The following is a 14,462-nucleotide window of genomic DNA, read 5'->3' as shown; positions in this document are numbered from 1 at the left end:
TGTGGATGAGGAAACCGGTGCCCCAGGACACTTGTTTGGTGTCACAGCCAGAATTGGAACCAGTCCCATTTGACTAAACTCTTTCTAGTCCACCTCCTTCATGGTCACCCCAGAACCACTCCTGATATATAATAAGATATAATCTAATCTCCTCTGATCTCTTCATAATTTAGACTGCAAGACTTTCTCGCTCTTAGAATAAAAGTCCCACACCTCACAGTAGTGTCCAAGGCTCTGAGTGCTGGGCCCTACATGCCCTCTCCCCCTCCCCTCCTCCCAACCTCCCCCTGGCTCTTACCAAGTCCCTTCCTGCCTCAGGGCCTATGTACCAGCTGTTTTCCTCTACCTGTAAGACTGTGCCCCCAGGTCTTCACCCAGCTGTCAACTTTCACCATCCCAGGGTCAGGGCCCATGTGGGCTTTCTCAAACTGAGAGGGGCTTCCTTGACTACTCAGCCCAGAGCCCACTTTGTCTCCCCTGTGTGCCTTCCACCCCTCACGCCCTCATCCTCTACTTCTCCTTCACCCCATCACCACCTCATCCTATGTCTCCAGGATCCAACCAGGAGTCAAACTTCACATTCTGTTGTTATTTCTCTGTAGTTTCATGATTGAGAACTGTCAGACTGATGACAATGAATCTTTGAGGAATCCAGGACACTTGTGGAGAGTCTGTCTTTCGGTATTTCTTGTCTGGTTGTCTCTTCATGATCAGATTCAGGTTAAGCATTTTGTGCAGGAGGACTTGACATGGGGAGAACTCAACACAGGTGATGCTATGTTCTCACTGCATCCCTTCAGGAGGTGGGCACATCGTTTCAGTTGGGCTCCACTTCAGGGTCTGCTGATTTGATCACTTGGGGAGTGTCTGCCAGCCTTGCCATGGTGCAGGTATATGTGTCTTTTATAAGTAATTTGCAGGGAAAAGCATTTTTGAATGCACTGAGATGCTTGTGTAGTATCTATTCTGGTCACGATAAGATCCTGTTATTCCTAATCATGAACTACTGGTTCCCATGGTCAGGTCCTTGCTCCTGGAGCATGCTCATTTCCTATGGGAATCTGCCTGGAGGGGTTTGCTGCTTAAGAAGCTCCACAGAGCAAATGCCGCCATTTATAAAGGCACCCACTGTATGTAGAGCCTGGAGGGGACATGAAGGCAGTACTGCACCCTTAAGCAGATGCGAGTAGCCTTTCTCTGTTGTGGTCTCTCACACCAGACTGGGGTAGAAGAAGAGACACATCACTGGGAGAATTAGTGGTCAAGAAACTAGGTCATGCCATTCCTCATTGGGACCCATGCTGTGGCCACTTTAAGGAGATGCGCAAAGACGCTGAAAACAACCTACACAAGGTTACTCAAGGAGTAGGCAGCTCCTGCAGGAATTAAAGAGCCAGGAGATTTCTGCAGGCTTCAGCACAGAGGAAAACTCCCCTAATTTGCAGTACTGCTAAACAGCCAGGCTTCTCCAGGGCCTCCAGCACTTCCTGTGGGTCGAGTGGGGCTGGGGCTGTTTTATCTCAGGGATGGTAAATGAGTTCACATTTCATGCCTAGAGAAAATCACTGCTCTGCCCTTCTGGGCGGCACCAGCTCTCTTATTTGTCAGAGAAGAGGTGGGTTATCTTGGTTCAATTCCGCCTTTGAACACCAGTTGGATCTGGGTTTATATTTCAAGCCCAGATGTCCACCATTGCTGTGAAATCGTGACTCAGGCCAGGAGAAGTCAAAGGTCTCCAGAAATGTGGGGGGAAGAGATGGGAAATCCTGGGCTTGAATTATGTCATTCGCAGAGTGAGGAAGGGCAGTTCCCGTGTTGGAAACAGCCACATTTCCCTGTATGAATTCAAGAGTCATGGCCACTAGTTAATTCTGAAAATCATTATCAGTGTGTGGACATTCAGGCAGTGAAGTTTCCAAACTGTCTCCCACCACGGAGGAGGGGACATAAAGATCTCATGGAGAAAAGGGGGAAGAGAGAACTGGTTTGAAAACATTAGGTTTTATGGATGAAAGGTACTAATGAGTAACATGCTTAGAGCCTCTTTTAAAAATAAAGTGTGGGTCTTATACTGACAGTGAAATCTTTAGCGTGTGCAGAAGGAAGTCTGTGCGCGGTGAATAATTCGATGTGTTGTCATCTTTTTATTTTTCTAATGGGTGAATACTGAGCCCTGAACCTGTGATATTGTATTTCCAACTCGTACCTGTAGAGGGAGCCTTGTTTACCTCGGATTGTTCACAATGCAGAGCTTTCAGTGGAAGAAAGAAAAAGGCTTTTTTTCAGGGGAAAAAAAAAAGTTGGAGGGTTAAAGGCAGTCTGTTTCAAAATTGCAAACAATCCCGCTGGCTGTCTCGTTTTCTCTTCTTCGCTGGTTTCCCTGTGAATGAATTGTAGCGTAAAGTCAGTAGAAATTGCCCTTCCTCTTTGGATGCGACCAGAGGAATCAGATGGGACCGTTACTGGTGGTTTTTGGTTTTGTTTTTTCTTTGCCATTTCCTCACAGAATTCCACGAGGGCAGCTCTCCAACCCCGTTAAAACACAGGGTTTTTCTGAAGGTTGACCTGTTGGAGGGTGTGAATTTGGGGAGAGGGAGTCTGCCCCTGACCCGTCTTCTCTGTCGGGATCTAATCCTGCTTTGGGGGGTCTAATTCTACTGTTGGGGTACGAGCGCGCTATGTTCCGGGCTGAGTCTGAGGCTGCTCAGAGGTCCGGGGGCCCACACCCCCGAGACGACCGCTGCGGTCTTCTCCTGCGCCCAAGGTGGACGAGGACCGTCTGAGCGCGGCACCGCATCTCTGATCCGCGCGGGTCTTCCCCCTACTGCGATGCTGTGTTTGGACCGCGCGCTCCCGGGTCTGGGATGGAGCAGCTTTCTTGATGTTATCCTGTTACTTTACAACTGTATCCTGCGCGTTTTCAGGAGCCCGCGCTGTGTGGTTTAGGGGAGCACAATGACCGGCGGGAGGGGGAGCGGGGACTGACCCGGGAGCAGGCTGGCGGCGGGCGCTGGAGATGGTGGAAATGTTTGGGTCGCACAGGTGAGCGCAGCCGGACTCCGAGGCGCCCGCCAGTAGGGAAGGGGAGCAGGGGAGGGTGGAAACTAAGTGGTGGGAAAGAGACAAAGGAAGAGTGAAGAAGCGAGATGGTGCGGAATAGAGGAGGGGGATGGGAGGGGGCAGCGAGTGGGCAGCAACGCCGAGGAGCCCGAGCTTGAACTTGATCGAGAAAAGGTGGGGGCCCAGAGGCGGGGTGGGGGGGGGGGGCAGCACAGAGCCGACCACGTGCCTGCCTTTCCCAGACCCGGGGCTCGCTCTGAACGCCGGGGGGCCCAGCCTTCTGGCCCAGCAGCCCCGCCCAGCGAGGACCCGCGTTCCCTGGAAACCCGGGGACGCGTAGGGGTCGAGGGCTGCCCGAAGGCCCAGGGTGCCGAGAGTTCCTAAAGGTGCCTGAGTCACTTTCTTTGGGTCAAGTCTCTCCTCCTCTGGCCTGAACGCGGATAGCCGACCACGCGCCCCGCCCCCACTCCACCACCCAACCCTCACCCCGGACTCGAAGGCTGGGTCCTCCGGGAGCAAGGGGCGAGCACAGACCTCACCGCCTTCTTTCCCGGGCTCCGTCCCCCGCAAGAATCTTCCTCCAAGCGCTTCCCCCTTAAGGGCGCTCACCCCCGGGGGCGCTCGGCCGCGCGTCCGGCGCGCCCTCATCCCTCCCCCTACCTGGCCCAGCACCCTCTCCTTCCTCCTCCCCCCTCCCCTCCCTCTTTTCTCCTCTCTCCGGGTGCCTCCTTCTCCTCTCTCCCCCTCCCCCCGCCCGGGCCCACTCCTCCCGCCTGCCCGCCTCTCCACCTCCTCGGGCTGCTCCTCCTACTCCCCCAGCGTAAGCCCTCCGTGCGTTCCCCTCCCCCCGGCCCCCGCCCCGTGCCGGGTCCCGCCCCCCTCCCCCGCCTCCCCGTGCCCGGTGCCCCCCTCCCCCTTCCTCCCTCCCGGCCGCGGCGCCGCCGCCGCCGCCGCCGCTCGCCTGGGCCCTCCCCCCGGCCACCCCCGCCCCCGGGCCGGGCAGTGACGCGCCGCGGCGGTGCCAGCCCCTCTCCCCGGGCGGCCGCGGCGGCAGCAGCAGCAGCAGCAGCTGGAGCTGGAGGGCTGTCACCGCTGCCCGCCCCGCTCACTCGCCGAGCCCGACCGCCCGTCTCCGCCTCGCCTCCCGCCCAGGTACGGAGTCCGGCCCGGATCCCCGCGATCGGGCCGTTTCCGGGCCCCCGGGCCGCCGCCCCCCTTCTCCCGCCGCTGCCGCCGGCCGTTGAGCTGCGGTTAGGGGGGCGGGAGACTGGGGGGGTTCCGGGGAGGGGTACGCGGGGGAGCTTCCTGCGCCGCGGCTGAGGAGGGGGGCGCGCGGAAGCGGCTGCGCCCTGGGCGGAGTGGGCTCGGGCGGGGGGCGGGTGAGTGGGACCGAGTGGGGTGGGGGCGGTGAAGCCTGCACTCCGGGGGCCGCGGGGCTCTCTGGAGGGGCGCCTGGCCCCGAGTCCGGGGGACTGCCGGGCGCACCCCACTCCCGGGCCGTGCGCGCCGCCGGTCCTGGGGGGCGGTGATTGTGTGCGCCGCGCCGCGGTATTGTGCGGCGGTCGCACGGTTTGCAGCGGGCTCGGCACGGCGTCCCGGGGAGGCAGGCATTCGCAGGCGGCGGGGTGGGGGTCGGGTTCGAGTGGCCGCCGCCGAGGCCGTAGCGAGAAGGGAAGTGGACTGTTTGGAGATGTGAGGACGGGAAGCGTTGAGTGGCAGGGAGGGGCTCCCTGCTTCGGCGCGGGGAGTTGAGACAGGGTTTGCAGAGTTGAGCCCACTTCAGCAGACCCCCGCCCCTCCCTGGACCAGACCTGGTGCCCCTGTCAAGTGGAGGATCGGAGCAGAAGCTGGGGGTATCGGCGGCCCCTGTCTTAGGGGCATTCCTTACGGACCGGGGCGCATGGGTCGGGGGCAGCCGGCCAGAGCCTGGGCGCGCGCCCGGGTTAAGTTGGATTTACACCTCCGTCCGCCCGCTCTCGCTTCTCCGAGGCTGGACACTTTTTCGGGCGGCCGGGGTTGGGGGAGTGCAGTTCGCGTTTTTATTCCAGCCGCTCGGGTTCAGAAGTGACCCCCCCCCTCCCTACTCCCACCTGGAGCCGCGTTTGCCCGAGTCCAGTCGCCCCTAGCGGGCCGCGCTTCCTGGGGGAAGTTCTCATTAAGCCTGGTTAATTAGCATTATTCCTGGAGAAAGGTTAAGGTTAGACCGTCCTTTTCCTCATCGGGAGGCCCACCCCCTTCCTCCCCATTCCCTTCTTCCTCCCTTCTCCCCAAGAGCACAAAAGCACAAAAAGAAAGTGTGAAGAGGCGCAGATCAATGGAGAAGCCACAAACCCATTAATTCAAATGGAACCTTTTTCCCCCCCTCTAAAACATTGATTTTTCTTTCTGTCTGCTCTGAGGGGAGATTAATAACCTCCTGATTTCACCTGAAATGGTGTTTGGACTCTGTGATTTCCTCCTCTTTCTGAGAAGGATTGTGGCTTGAAATAGATTCTCCCTTGAGATAAAGCCCTACTTATCCCAGAATGAGCTGGAAACCCCAGCCTGGGCCCCTGTCCTACCAGGTGGGGGGTGTGGGGAGAGGGTTGTGGGGCTCTCACAATTCCTCCAGAGAGTCATGACCAGGGACCCCTTCTTGCCTGCCCCTTGTTTCTGGTCTTCGGGTTGTTCTGGGGGAAGGACCCATATAGGGCCCAAGCCCCAGTGATGGTTTAGCCAGGAAGTAGTGAATTACCCTTACATTGGATACCCATTACGGCCTAAATTCTAGGTGAATACAATCAATCTTAATTTAATCCCATCTCAAGGTGGGCTTCTTTTGGAGAGTGGGGGTTGGAGACAGCACCACCCACCCCCCTCCCACAAACACTGCACCATGGCTGGGTGCCAACACCCCATTCAGCACCGTCCTGAGGAACAGCAGGAAATCAAGCACCCGGGGCCTTCCTCCCAGCTGGAAAGGCTGATCTGGGGAAACTTATGTAGCCTGAGTCACCCTGGGGCCATGTGGAGCTGCACTGGCCCTGAGTTGCTCAAGAACTTTTTTTTTTTTTGGTCTTGTCTCGGTCCTTTTCTTGGAAGGAAACTCCTGCAGGGGATTAGTGCAGAGTGGTTTCTCTCGAGCCCTCTGTTCTGCTGGAAGAACCTTGTCTGCTGAAGCTCATCTCTCCAGCCTCCCTTTTAAAGAGACCCCTGTTCACTGCAGGGTCTGGGGTATCAATGAGGCCCTCGTGGTGAGGAGTGCTGGGAAAACAGCCAGTTGCCTTTGCTTGGGAAACAAAAGCCCGTTTTACACTCAATACACTAGTAGGAAGGTGTTGAAAATGCTCACCCCAGCTTCCAGGCACCCATGACAGCAGAGACAACAGAGCATCCCTGTGTCGATGCAGACGTCTCTGACAGACCCTGTCCGTGTGTGCATGTGTGTGTGTGTGAGAGAGAGAGAGAAAAACCTAAAATGTGGTAGGTGATTGGCTGTCAGCCCTCCCCACTTCATGTTTCCCAGAAGAGTTTGTATGGCTAGGAAGCAGAGGAGGTATGCTGGCAAGAAGGAGCGGAACTGAGTGGAGTGTCCCCAGGAGCCTGGCGTCCGCCCCTGGTAGCCAGGTGAGCTTGGGACGAGGGCGTGAGCTGCAGCCTTGGGACTCCCTAGCCCCCAGGAGCTGTGGCTCAGACCACCCTAAGATGTCGTTTGTGCTGTTCCTTCCCAACCAGGATTTTGAACCCTTGTTGCTTTGGATCCTGGGGGCTGGGGGGGGGGTTCATATTCCATTAATAAGCCATCTGATGAGCTGAAGTGGTTAAGTTGGGGTCAAATGCGGTTCAGTACCTCCTTGGCATGCTCAGAAGGCTGTGTGTGTAATGCTCGCTGACATGGAGACAGGCAGGGGAATTGCCTCGCACTGAAGAATTTCCAGGGCCTAGGAGGGGCCTGCAGGTGTTCCAGAAGGAGGTGCTCACTTTGTCCAGCCTAGTATCCGCCGGTTTGGGCTAGAGCCGGTGCCAGGGCAGCTGCCTTGAGCCTGGTGGTCTTCCTGGCAGGAGCTTCAGCCTCTCATCAAACCCACCCCAAAGGGCTGGACAGAGAAGGGGTCTGTTTCCCGCCTGGCCCATTCCTGCCTCCCACCCCTCCTGTGAAACACACACACCCAAGGCTCCTGGTCAGGGCTTACTGCTTACAACAGCACTAAATTTGCAGCAAATCCTTCTCCCTTTCTCTTTCAAAGCAAGCAGTAGAGATAGAGTTACAGCTCTGAAGAGAGGCCTGGAAAATGTTGTGTGAGGCACACCCCAGGATCCCTGTCCTGGAGGATGCAAATGGCTCAACTTCAGAGGCACCAGGAACCCAGTTCCCGAGAAATTGACCCCAGTTGTAAAATAATCAGGTTACTGATAGCACCTGCCCCTGGTTACACGCCATGGATACAGACGCGTTTCCACCATTTCCCCTCTGGTCTCCCATTTTCTCCTCCTCCTGGGCTGGGCAGCGGTTGGTGCTAGTTTGCCTGCAGAGGAGGAAGGGCCTCAGAACCTGGGTGGAGAGAAACTGAACCTGTCCGTGAATTCTGGACTGCAGATAAGAGCAGGGAGGGTCTGGTCGGCTCTCCTCCTGCCCAGAGTCAGGGCTCCCAGACTGGGGTGTGTCCCAGGAGCAGCCTTGGGTGCTGTCTTCCTGCCGCCGCCACCCCCCACCCCCAGCTCTTGAGTTCCCTTTCCAGAAGGGCAGTTGACCCGATCGCCCTGTGACCCTGCAAGTGGCTCAGGTCCTTTGGCGCCAAATAAATGATGACCTTTTGTCAACAGGTGGGCAAGGCTGCAGCCTGTAGGGTGTCTGAAGCCAGAGTCAGGAGTCACATGGGGTCTAAGGAGAGGGACCCCGGAAGTAATGGATTGTACACACTCCTTTATTTTTTAATGAAAGTTTCAATGAAGTTTGTTTACAGAAAGAGAAATTAGTAGACCGAGTTTCCTTGAGATTCCAGAGTGCCCGACTTGTGACCTCTGGGCCTGCTCTCCGTAACCCTCACCATCACCTCCTGCAGGTCCCTCAGGCCCAGCTATGTCCCACTCTGCTCATCGCTGATGGGCTCTGAATTATGTGCTGGTAATTGCCTGTGTCACAGGCCTGCTCCTGGAGCCTGGGCCTGGTGTGAGTCGGTGAGGTGACAGTCTGCAGGGTGCTCTGCCGTAGCAGATGGATGGCAAAGGGGGCTTGGGCAGCCTTCTCTCGGCAGGTCCGCCCGGAAGTGAGGATATGGGAGTTGATTTTGATTGGAACTTATAGTTTGGTGTATTTTTTTTAAGTTAGGCATCATAAATTTGATTTCTTACTTAAAAATTTACTGTATCGGGGACTTCCCTGGTGGCCCAGTGGCTAAGACACTGCGTTCCCAAGTGCAGGGGGCCAGGGTTTGATCCCTGGTGGAGGAACTAGATCCCACATGGCACAACTAAAGATCCAGCATGCCACAACTTAGACCACAACTAAGGGGCCAAATAAAAATAAACAAATCTTTAAAAATTTCTGTATCAGTGGTGCCAAAAGCTTAAATAGAACCATCACCCACAGAGCAGGGATTCATGTGACAAAGCCCTGGGTGCTGTGGGAGAGCTTGATAGTCAGTGGAAACTGGAGAGGGGGTTCCCCAGCCCCCTTCTCCTTCAGTGCTTACACGTGGGTCAAAAGTTTTCTCTGTCCTTCCCTAAATAACAGGGCCCTGGAGGGAAGGAGTCCTGCTGTAGTCTCAGCGCTCCTCACACAGCACCAGCACACAGTAGGTCATCAGTCCGCATCTATTCATTGATAAGAGTGGTCCAGGTGTGGGTGTAAATATAGCTTCATCTCCTGTGAATTTCCTTTGGGTCTCATCCTGAGACGCTTTGTTGTTAAGGAACCTGGTTCTTTCGACTAAAGGGAGGAAGTGTGGTGAGGTGGCCCCTTGGAGTGGTGGACTGTGATGTGGGCGCTGAGCACATCAGATCTCACGAGCCCTGGGGCAGCTAAGGCAGGTCCAAGGGTGGGAGGCGGGTACCAGGTCTGGAGAGAGGCCTGGCACGGGCGCCTGCTGTTCCTATTGGACAAGGAAAGCTCAGACAACCCTGGTTTCAGAGCCCCTCATGGATGGGCACTAGGTGCTCTTCCTTATTGGGTGATCGCAGTTCAGTGTAAAATGTAGCCCACTTCTGCCCAGTTTGGCCTGTCCAGGCAGGGAGACGTGGAGGGGGGCCATTTGGGCGGACAGTTAAGTGATCTGAGCCAGAGAAACCCGAGGCTCTGCATGGGGGCGCCTGGCAGCTGCAGGCAGGGACTGCTGCGCGGCAGCACGCTGCCACCCGCCTGCCAGCTAGGGTCCAGGTTTCATATGGTCTCCGTTCAGGAACCGTGTGTAACAGGACCAAGCCCCTGCTTGTCAGACTGATGCTGCATCCTCGTTAAACCCCTGTGTCATGCCAGGCAACTCAGCCAATTTGACTGGTCTCACTGGCTTTGTCCAGAGAACACAGAGCCGGCTCCCCACTCTTGGAAGGACTTAAGGCTGTCTGGGGGGAGAGAGGGCAGAGAGCCTCCGTGCTGGCCGCTGCAGCTGAGTTCTCTGCTGCCCAACTGCTGGGCTGATGGTAGAGACAGGCAGGCAGTGTGAGGCAAGGTGCGATGGAGCCTGAGCTGGACTTGATGGAGAAGGGGGCATGCGTTTGGAGTTTGGGTTCTGAGGTGCCGCAGCACCGTGGGCATTCCAGGTGAGGGGCTGGGAAGGAAGCAAGCACCTGGCCCTTCAGGACTGCACACCTCTGGCTCTGCCGCTTGTTAGCTCATGACGTTGGGGGAGTGCCTTCACCCCTTGGAGCCTCAGCTTCCTCATCTGTAGAATGGGGCTGATAACTGCATGCACCCAGTGGGCCTGTGATGCACTTGTCAACTGATAAACCATGGCTTCCATCGTTGTTATTTTAAACTGTGGCCCAGTGGGGCTAGAGCTGGGGTTCAGCACTGCACCCAGCGGTTCTGACTTTTCCTTGCTCCTTGATGAAGAAATCCTGTGTGTTTAGTGGAACTCCTTTCTCTGAGTGGAAGATGCCCACCCGGGATTATGTGCCCCTTAGGAGGAGACACCCCTGAATGGCTTCACTGCCCACGCAGCTCACCCATCCCCTAGTCAGTGGCCTCCTGACTGCCTGCTGGAACCCACCAGCGTGTGCCAGCGTGTGTTCCAGCGTGTGCTGGGACCCACCAGCTCCCCACACGGACCGCCTGTCACAACCTCCCTCACTTCTGCAAGCCCCTGCTCTGATTGCCCCTGACTGCTGAGGCCCTTGGCCACTCTGGGAAACACAGTCCTGCAGGTCCCTCGCCCCTCTTGTCCTGCTTTACTCTTTATTGTGTTGCCCTAACACTCCCGATATTATGAGTTTTTCTGCTGATGGACCCTCTCCCCTGCTGTCCCTCTCCACAATGAGCACCAGGAAGGCCATGACTTGTCCACAGGTAAATTTTCCAGCATCTAAATGCAGGAGACCTGGGTTCAATCCCTGAGTTGGGAAGATCCCCTGGAGAAGGGAACGGCTACCCAACTCCGGTATTCTGGCTTGGAGAATTCCGTGGACTGTATAGTCCATGGGGTCACAAAGAGTTGGACACAACTGAGCGACTTTCACATAGATGTTCATTAAATAACTTGTTGAATGGATGGCACATTTTGAGTGGGTGGTGCTTCCAGATGTTAACAGACTACTTGGTTTAAGCCACAAGTGTTTCCACAAGAGCCAGGAGCTTCAGCCAGGACTTCAGGGTCCAGTGACCCCGGGACAGCCAGGAAGGAGCCAAAAGCCCACTCGAGGATGGCCCAGTTCCTGGCTCCCAGAACCTAGATGGCCCTACCCCTCCGAGGGTCCTTCTCCTCACCTGCTCACGGCCCGTCACCCTCCTGCCGCTGCCCAGTTAGCGCAGGGAGAGTCATGTTGCCCTTTTTGCAGAGAGAACCCTTTGAACGTGTGTGTGTCCCACCAGGTATGAGAATGCAGTCTGAGTGAGGGTGAGTGAGCGGGCTTCCACCCAGGGACGGCTGTGGGGGCGCGTCCTTGTGTATGAGGAGCAGGGAGCCTGTGGGAGGGAGGCAGGGTGGCTGCATGTGGTGGGGGGTGGCCCCTAGGGCACACGTGGTCCCTGTGCAAGCAGCGTGGGGACCCCTGAGCTGGGCAGAGCTGTTGTCCTCCTGATTCAGCCGCAGAGGGTACCCACTCCTCTGTGCTGCCCAGAAGCTGTAAATTCCAGGAAACTCCCTGCCAGCCAGGCTGGTGGGGGAGGGCATGGAGGAGCACCCACTGGTTCCCTAGCACTTGCAGAGCAGATGTGTCTGCCTCGGACAGCAGCCGAAGAAAGTTCAAACCCGAGTGTGTTTGCTTGCTGTAAAAGAGACCTCTGTGAGGGGCCCATGGAGGGAGGCTTTGGGGGGGATGGTGCTCTGCCAGAGGTCCTTACTGGGGGCCCACAGAGGCCATTGTATCTCACCAGATGGGGGAGGGGAGGGGGAAAAGCCAGAGCTCCAGGGTGTGGGAGCTGCTGGGTCGTCTTTCTTGCGTTTTACAGCCAGCTCCCAAACACAGTTGCTAGCTGCTGCTCCTGAAAGAGGCTGGGCCAGAAGGAGGTGGGGTCCCTTCCCACTGGAGGGCTGGGTGGAAGGGGCCCCGCCCCGGGGGTTCCCGGATGCCTGGCCCAGGGCTCACTGAAGCCAGCAAGGGGAGAGAAGGCAGGCGTGGTCCTCGCCTGCAGGCCCTCCGGCTGTTTGGAAGGCCCTGGCGGCCCCCCAGGCCCTTGAGCCGAACCCCCTTTGCGGTCTGATCCAAACCCTTGCCTGCCCCACCCCCTTCCTTCGCTATACTTCTGGGGTTGGCCTTTTCAGCTCTGGAAGCCGCCCAAGAGCGTATCTTTGAAGCACAGCAAAGGTTAGGAAGGAGGAAGACAGAAATGTCCTCTGGGCTGGGGGAGTGGGAGAAAGGAATTCCATGCATGCTCCACGGGAGTTGGGCGGCCGGCATGGTGGGGGCCGTCAGCCTGGCCTCGGCAGTGCCCGACGTGTCCTGCTGCCCACGTCTGCCCGCCTGGCCCTACGTGAAGTGAGCCCTCCTCCCAAGGCTGTTGGCAGGGAGTGGGGAGCAGTGGCCCTTGTTTACCGCGCCTGCTTCAACCTTGGCTCACAGGGGTAAGAGCCAGGCCTTGCCACCCGCCCCTACAGGATGCGAGACCTCCTAATTGTCTTCAATTACAGCCAGTGCCGGCCCTCAGCCCCAGCTTCCGACAGGAACCAGAGCTGCAGCCACTTCCATGGGTGGGGGGGCAGGGGGAGAAACCCGTCCCCACTGCAAGGTTTGGGGGTGCCCTATAGCCTATGGGGGCACTCCCAAACACCCTTGGGCCCTTGGGTTCACCCTGTATGCTGCCTAGGGGCTGCAGAGAGCCAGTCCCTATTGAATGCCCACCTTCTTTGTCCCTGATCAGGATGAAACTTCTGTGAGCAGTGAAGATTTTGATATGAACGACTCCACATGGATGTCAGCTGACCCACACCTGGCCTCCAGCCTGAGTCCCAGCCAGGACGAGAGGATGCGGAGCCCACAAAACCTCCACAGCCAAGAGGACGGTGAGTGTTCCTTTGTGGCCAGCAGGGTTAGGGTTGTGTCTGCGCCAGGAGCTTAGGAATCCCCAGGGGGTAGACTCTGGGCTGGAGCCTCCAGGGGTGGCTGAGGCTCAGGCTGACAGCGGCCCCCAGCGTTCTCAGATCTCCACGGTCCCGGCTGCCCCAGCCCTTAGTTCCAGGAAGAGCAGTTGTTCTTCCCAAAGGTGAATGGCTCAGAGCTCTTTTGGGGATTGACAGCCTGACCACATCCTGCCAGTTTGTCTGCTCTGATGCTCACGGGCTAGTGGGATGTGGATTTCAAAGTTATCGTGATTCAGGTCTGGGAAGGTTAACAGTGTGCCTGACCCAGAACAGTCCAGCCACCCAATCATGAAAACAGGAGTTGGACTTCGTGGCCCGGATGTGAGGCTCTGAGACAGGGTCCCTGTCTGTCCCTGGTGCGCGAGCAGACAGGGTCCCTGTCTGTGGTGTGCCCCCAGCCCCTCAGGATAAGAGGTGGGCTGGCTGAGGAGCTGTCCAGATCTGCCCTGGCCCTCGCCCCGCCGCCCCCCCCCCCCGCCCCGACCAGGGCCAGCCCGGCAGCCTCCTCCAGCCTCCCTTGGAAGAGAAGCGTCTTCTTGGGGTAGGAGAGTTGGGGTCAGGGTCAGACCCCAGAGGTCTACTCTAGCTCTCTTGCGTCGAGCCCCCCAAACTGGGCCTACCTCAGTTAGATGTGGTTGTGGGTGTGCAGTGGCACCTGTGGACAGAGTGTCCTGGGCTGGGCTCTGATTTTCCGGGAGGACATAAGGTGGGTGGGGGAAGAGCTGGAGAGAACTGGGGTGTAGAGCTGCAATTAGGAGGGGTCGAAGGTCGGGGCCTGGAATGTGGGAGGGAAGGTGCAGGGTTAAAAAGGGGTGTAATGTTAACTCTGCGAAATAGGTTAGCCTTAAAGAGTAAATAAGGAGTAGGAGCCTTGCAGTTTGGGTCAAAGTTCGTCTCCATGGCGGAACCCGCGTGCCTGCCTCCCCGCAGCCTTCACAGGCCTGAAATCTGGCTTTGTCTGGGAGGGGACCCAGCACAGAGACAGCTGGGGTGGCCCATCCAAGGGCTGGGGAGCCCCGGGTGTGGTTCTGTGAGGAATGGGGTGCTAGGCTGCTGGGAAAGAAAAGGCTTTTGTCCCTTGACGCCTCAGGGGGTCAGCATGACCCCCTTGTGCTGCCTTCCAGACCAGCACCGCCTTCCAGCGTTCCCACGGGTGGGGGGCCGGGGTGGGGGTACCGAGTGCTGGGGTGGGGGCACCCTGGAGTGAGATGTGCCCAGCAGCTAGCCTCCTGCCTCGTCTGAGCTGATTGAGGGCCACACCCAAGGGCCACACCAGCGAAGCTCAGCCCAAGGCTGTCAATAATACCTTCCCAAGAAGGATCCGGAGCACTTATTTATAAAAACCCCCAAGTAGTAGGACTGAATGGGGGCCGTAGTCCCCTAGCTCATCCTCAAAAATGCTTATGCTGTTATTGCTTACAGCCACCTTTTGGGGGGCTCATGTCTGTCAGAGACACTTTCCAGGGAGATCTAGTGAACTAGGAGCCTCCAGCATCAGGTCCAGGGGAGGGGGTCAGGGTCACGGGGCTTCCTTAGCTACAGGGCTAATAGGATCAGTGTGTCCCCGCAGCTGGTCCCAGAGGAGCCAGGTGGGAGAGCCAGGTGTCTTCACACATGTCCTACCCCGCCCCGCGCGCCCCCCCCCCCCCCCCCCGCCGGCTGCCCAGGTCCCTCCTGGCTGTGCGTGAT

At 57.6% G+C, this 14,462-nt stretch overlaps 1 protein-coding gene across 7 annotated transcripts in view; it reads left to right on the top strand.

Moving 5' to 3' along the window:
* The window catches only part of NOL4L (nucleolar protein 4 like), a 125,727-nt gene that overhangs the window by 89,581 nt on the left and 21,684 nt on the right, over positions 1-14,462 (top strand). For 4 of the 7 annotated variants that reach the window (XM_061127058.1, XM_061127061.1, XM_061127060.1 and 1 more), the window contains exon 5: positions 12,554-12,695. In XM_061127058.1, coding sequence (XP_060983041.1) covers positions 12,554-12,695 — 142 coding nt within the window. The other 3 variants (XM_061127062.1, XM_061127064.1, XM_061127063.1) reach the window with 3 other exon arrangements.

Source organism: Dama dama, chromosome 23 (assembly GCF_033118175.1).
Source record: "Dama dama isolate Ldn47 chromosome 23, ASM3311817v1, whole genome shotgun sequence".
In the NCBI taxonomy this organism is placed as follows: Eukaryota; Metazoa; Chordata; class Mammalia; order Artiodactyla; family Cervidae; genus Dama; species Dama dama.
This window is presented reverse-complemented; position numbering and strand designations above follow the sequence as displayed.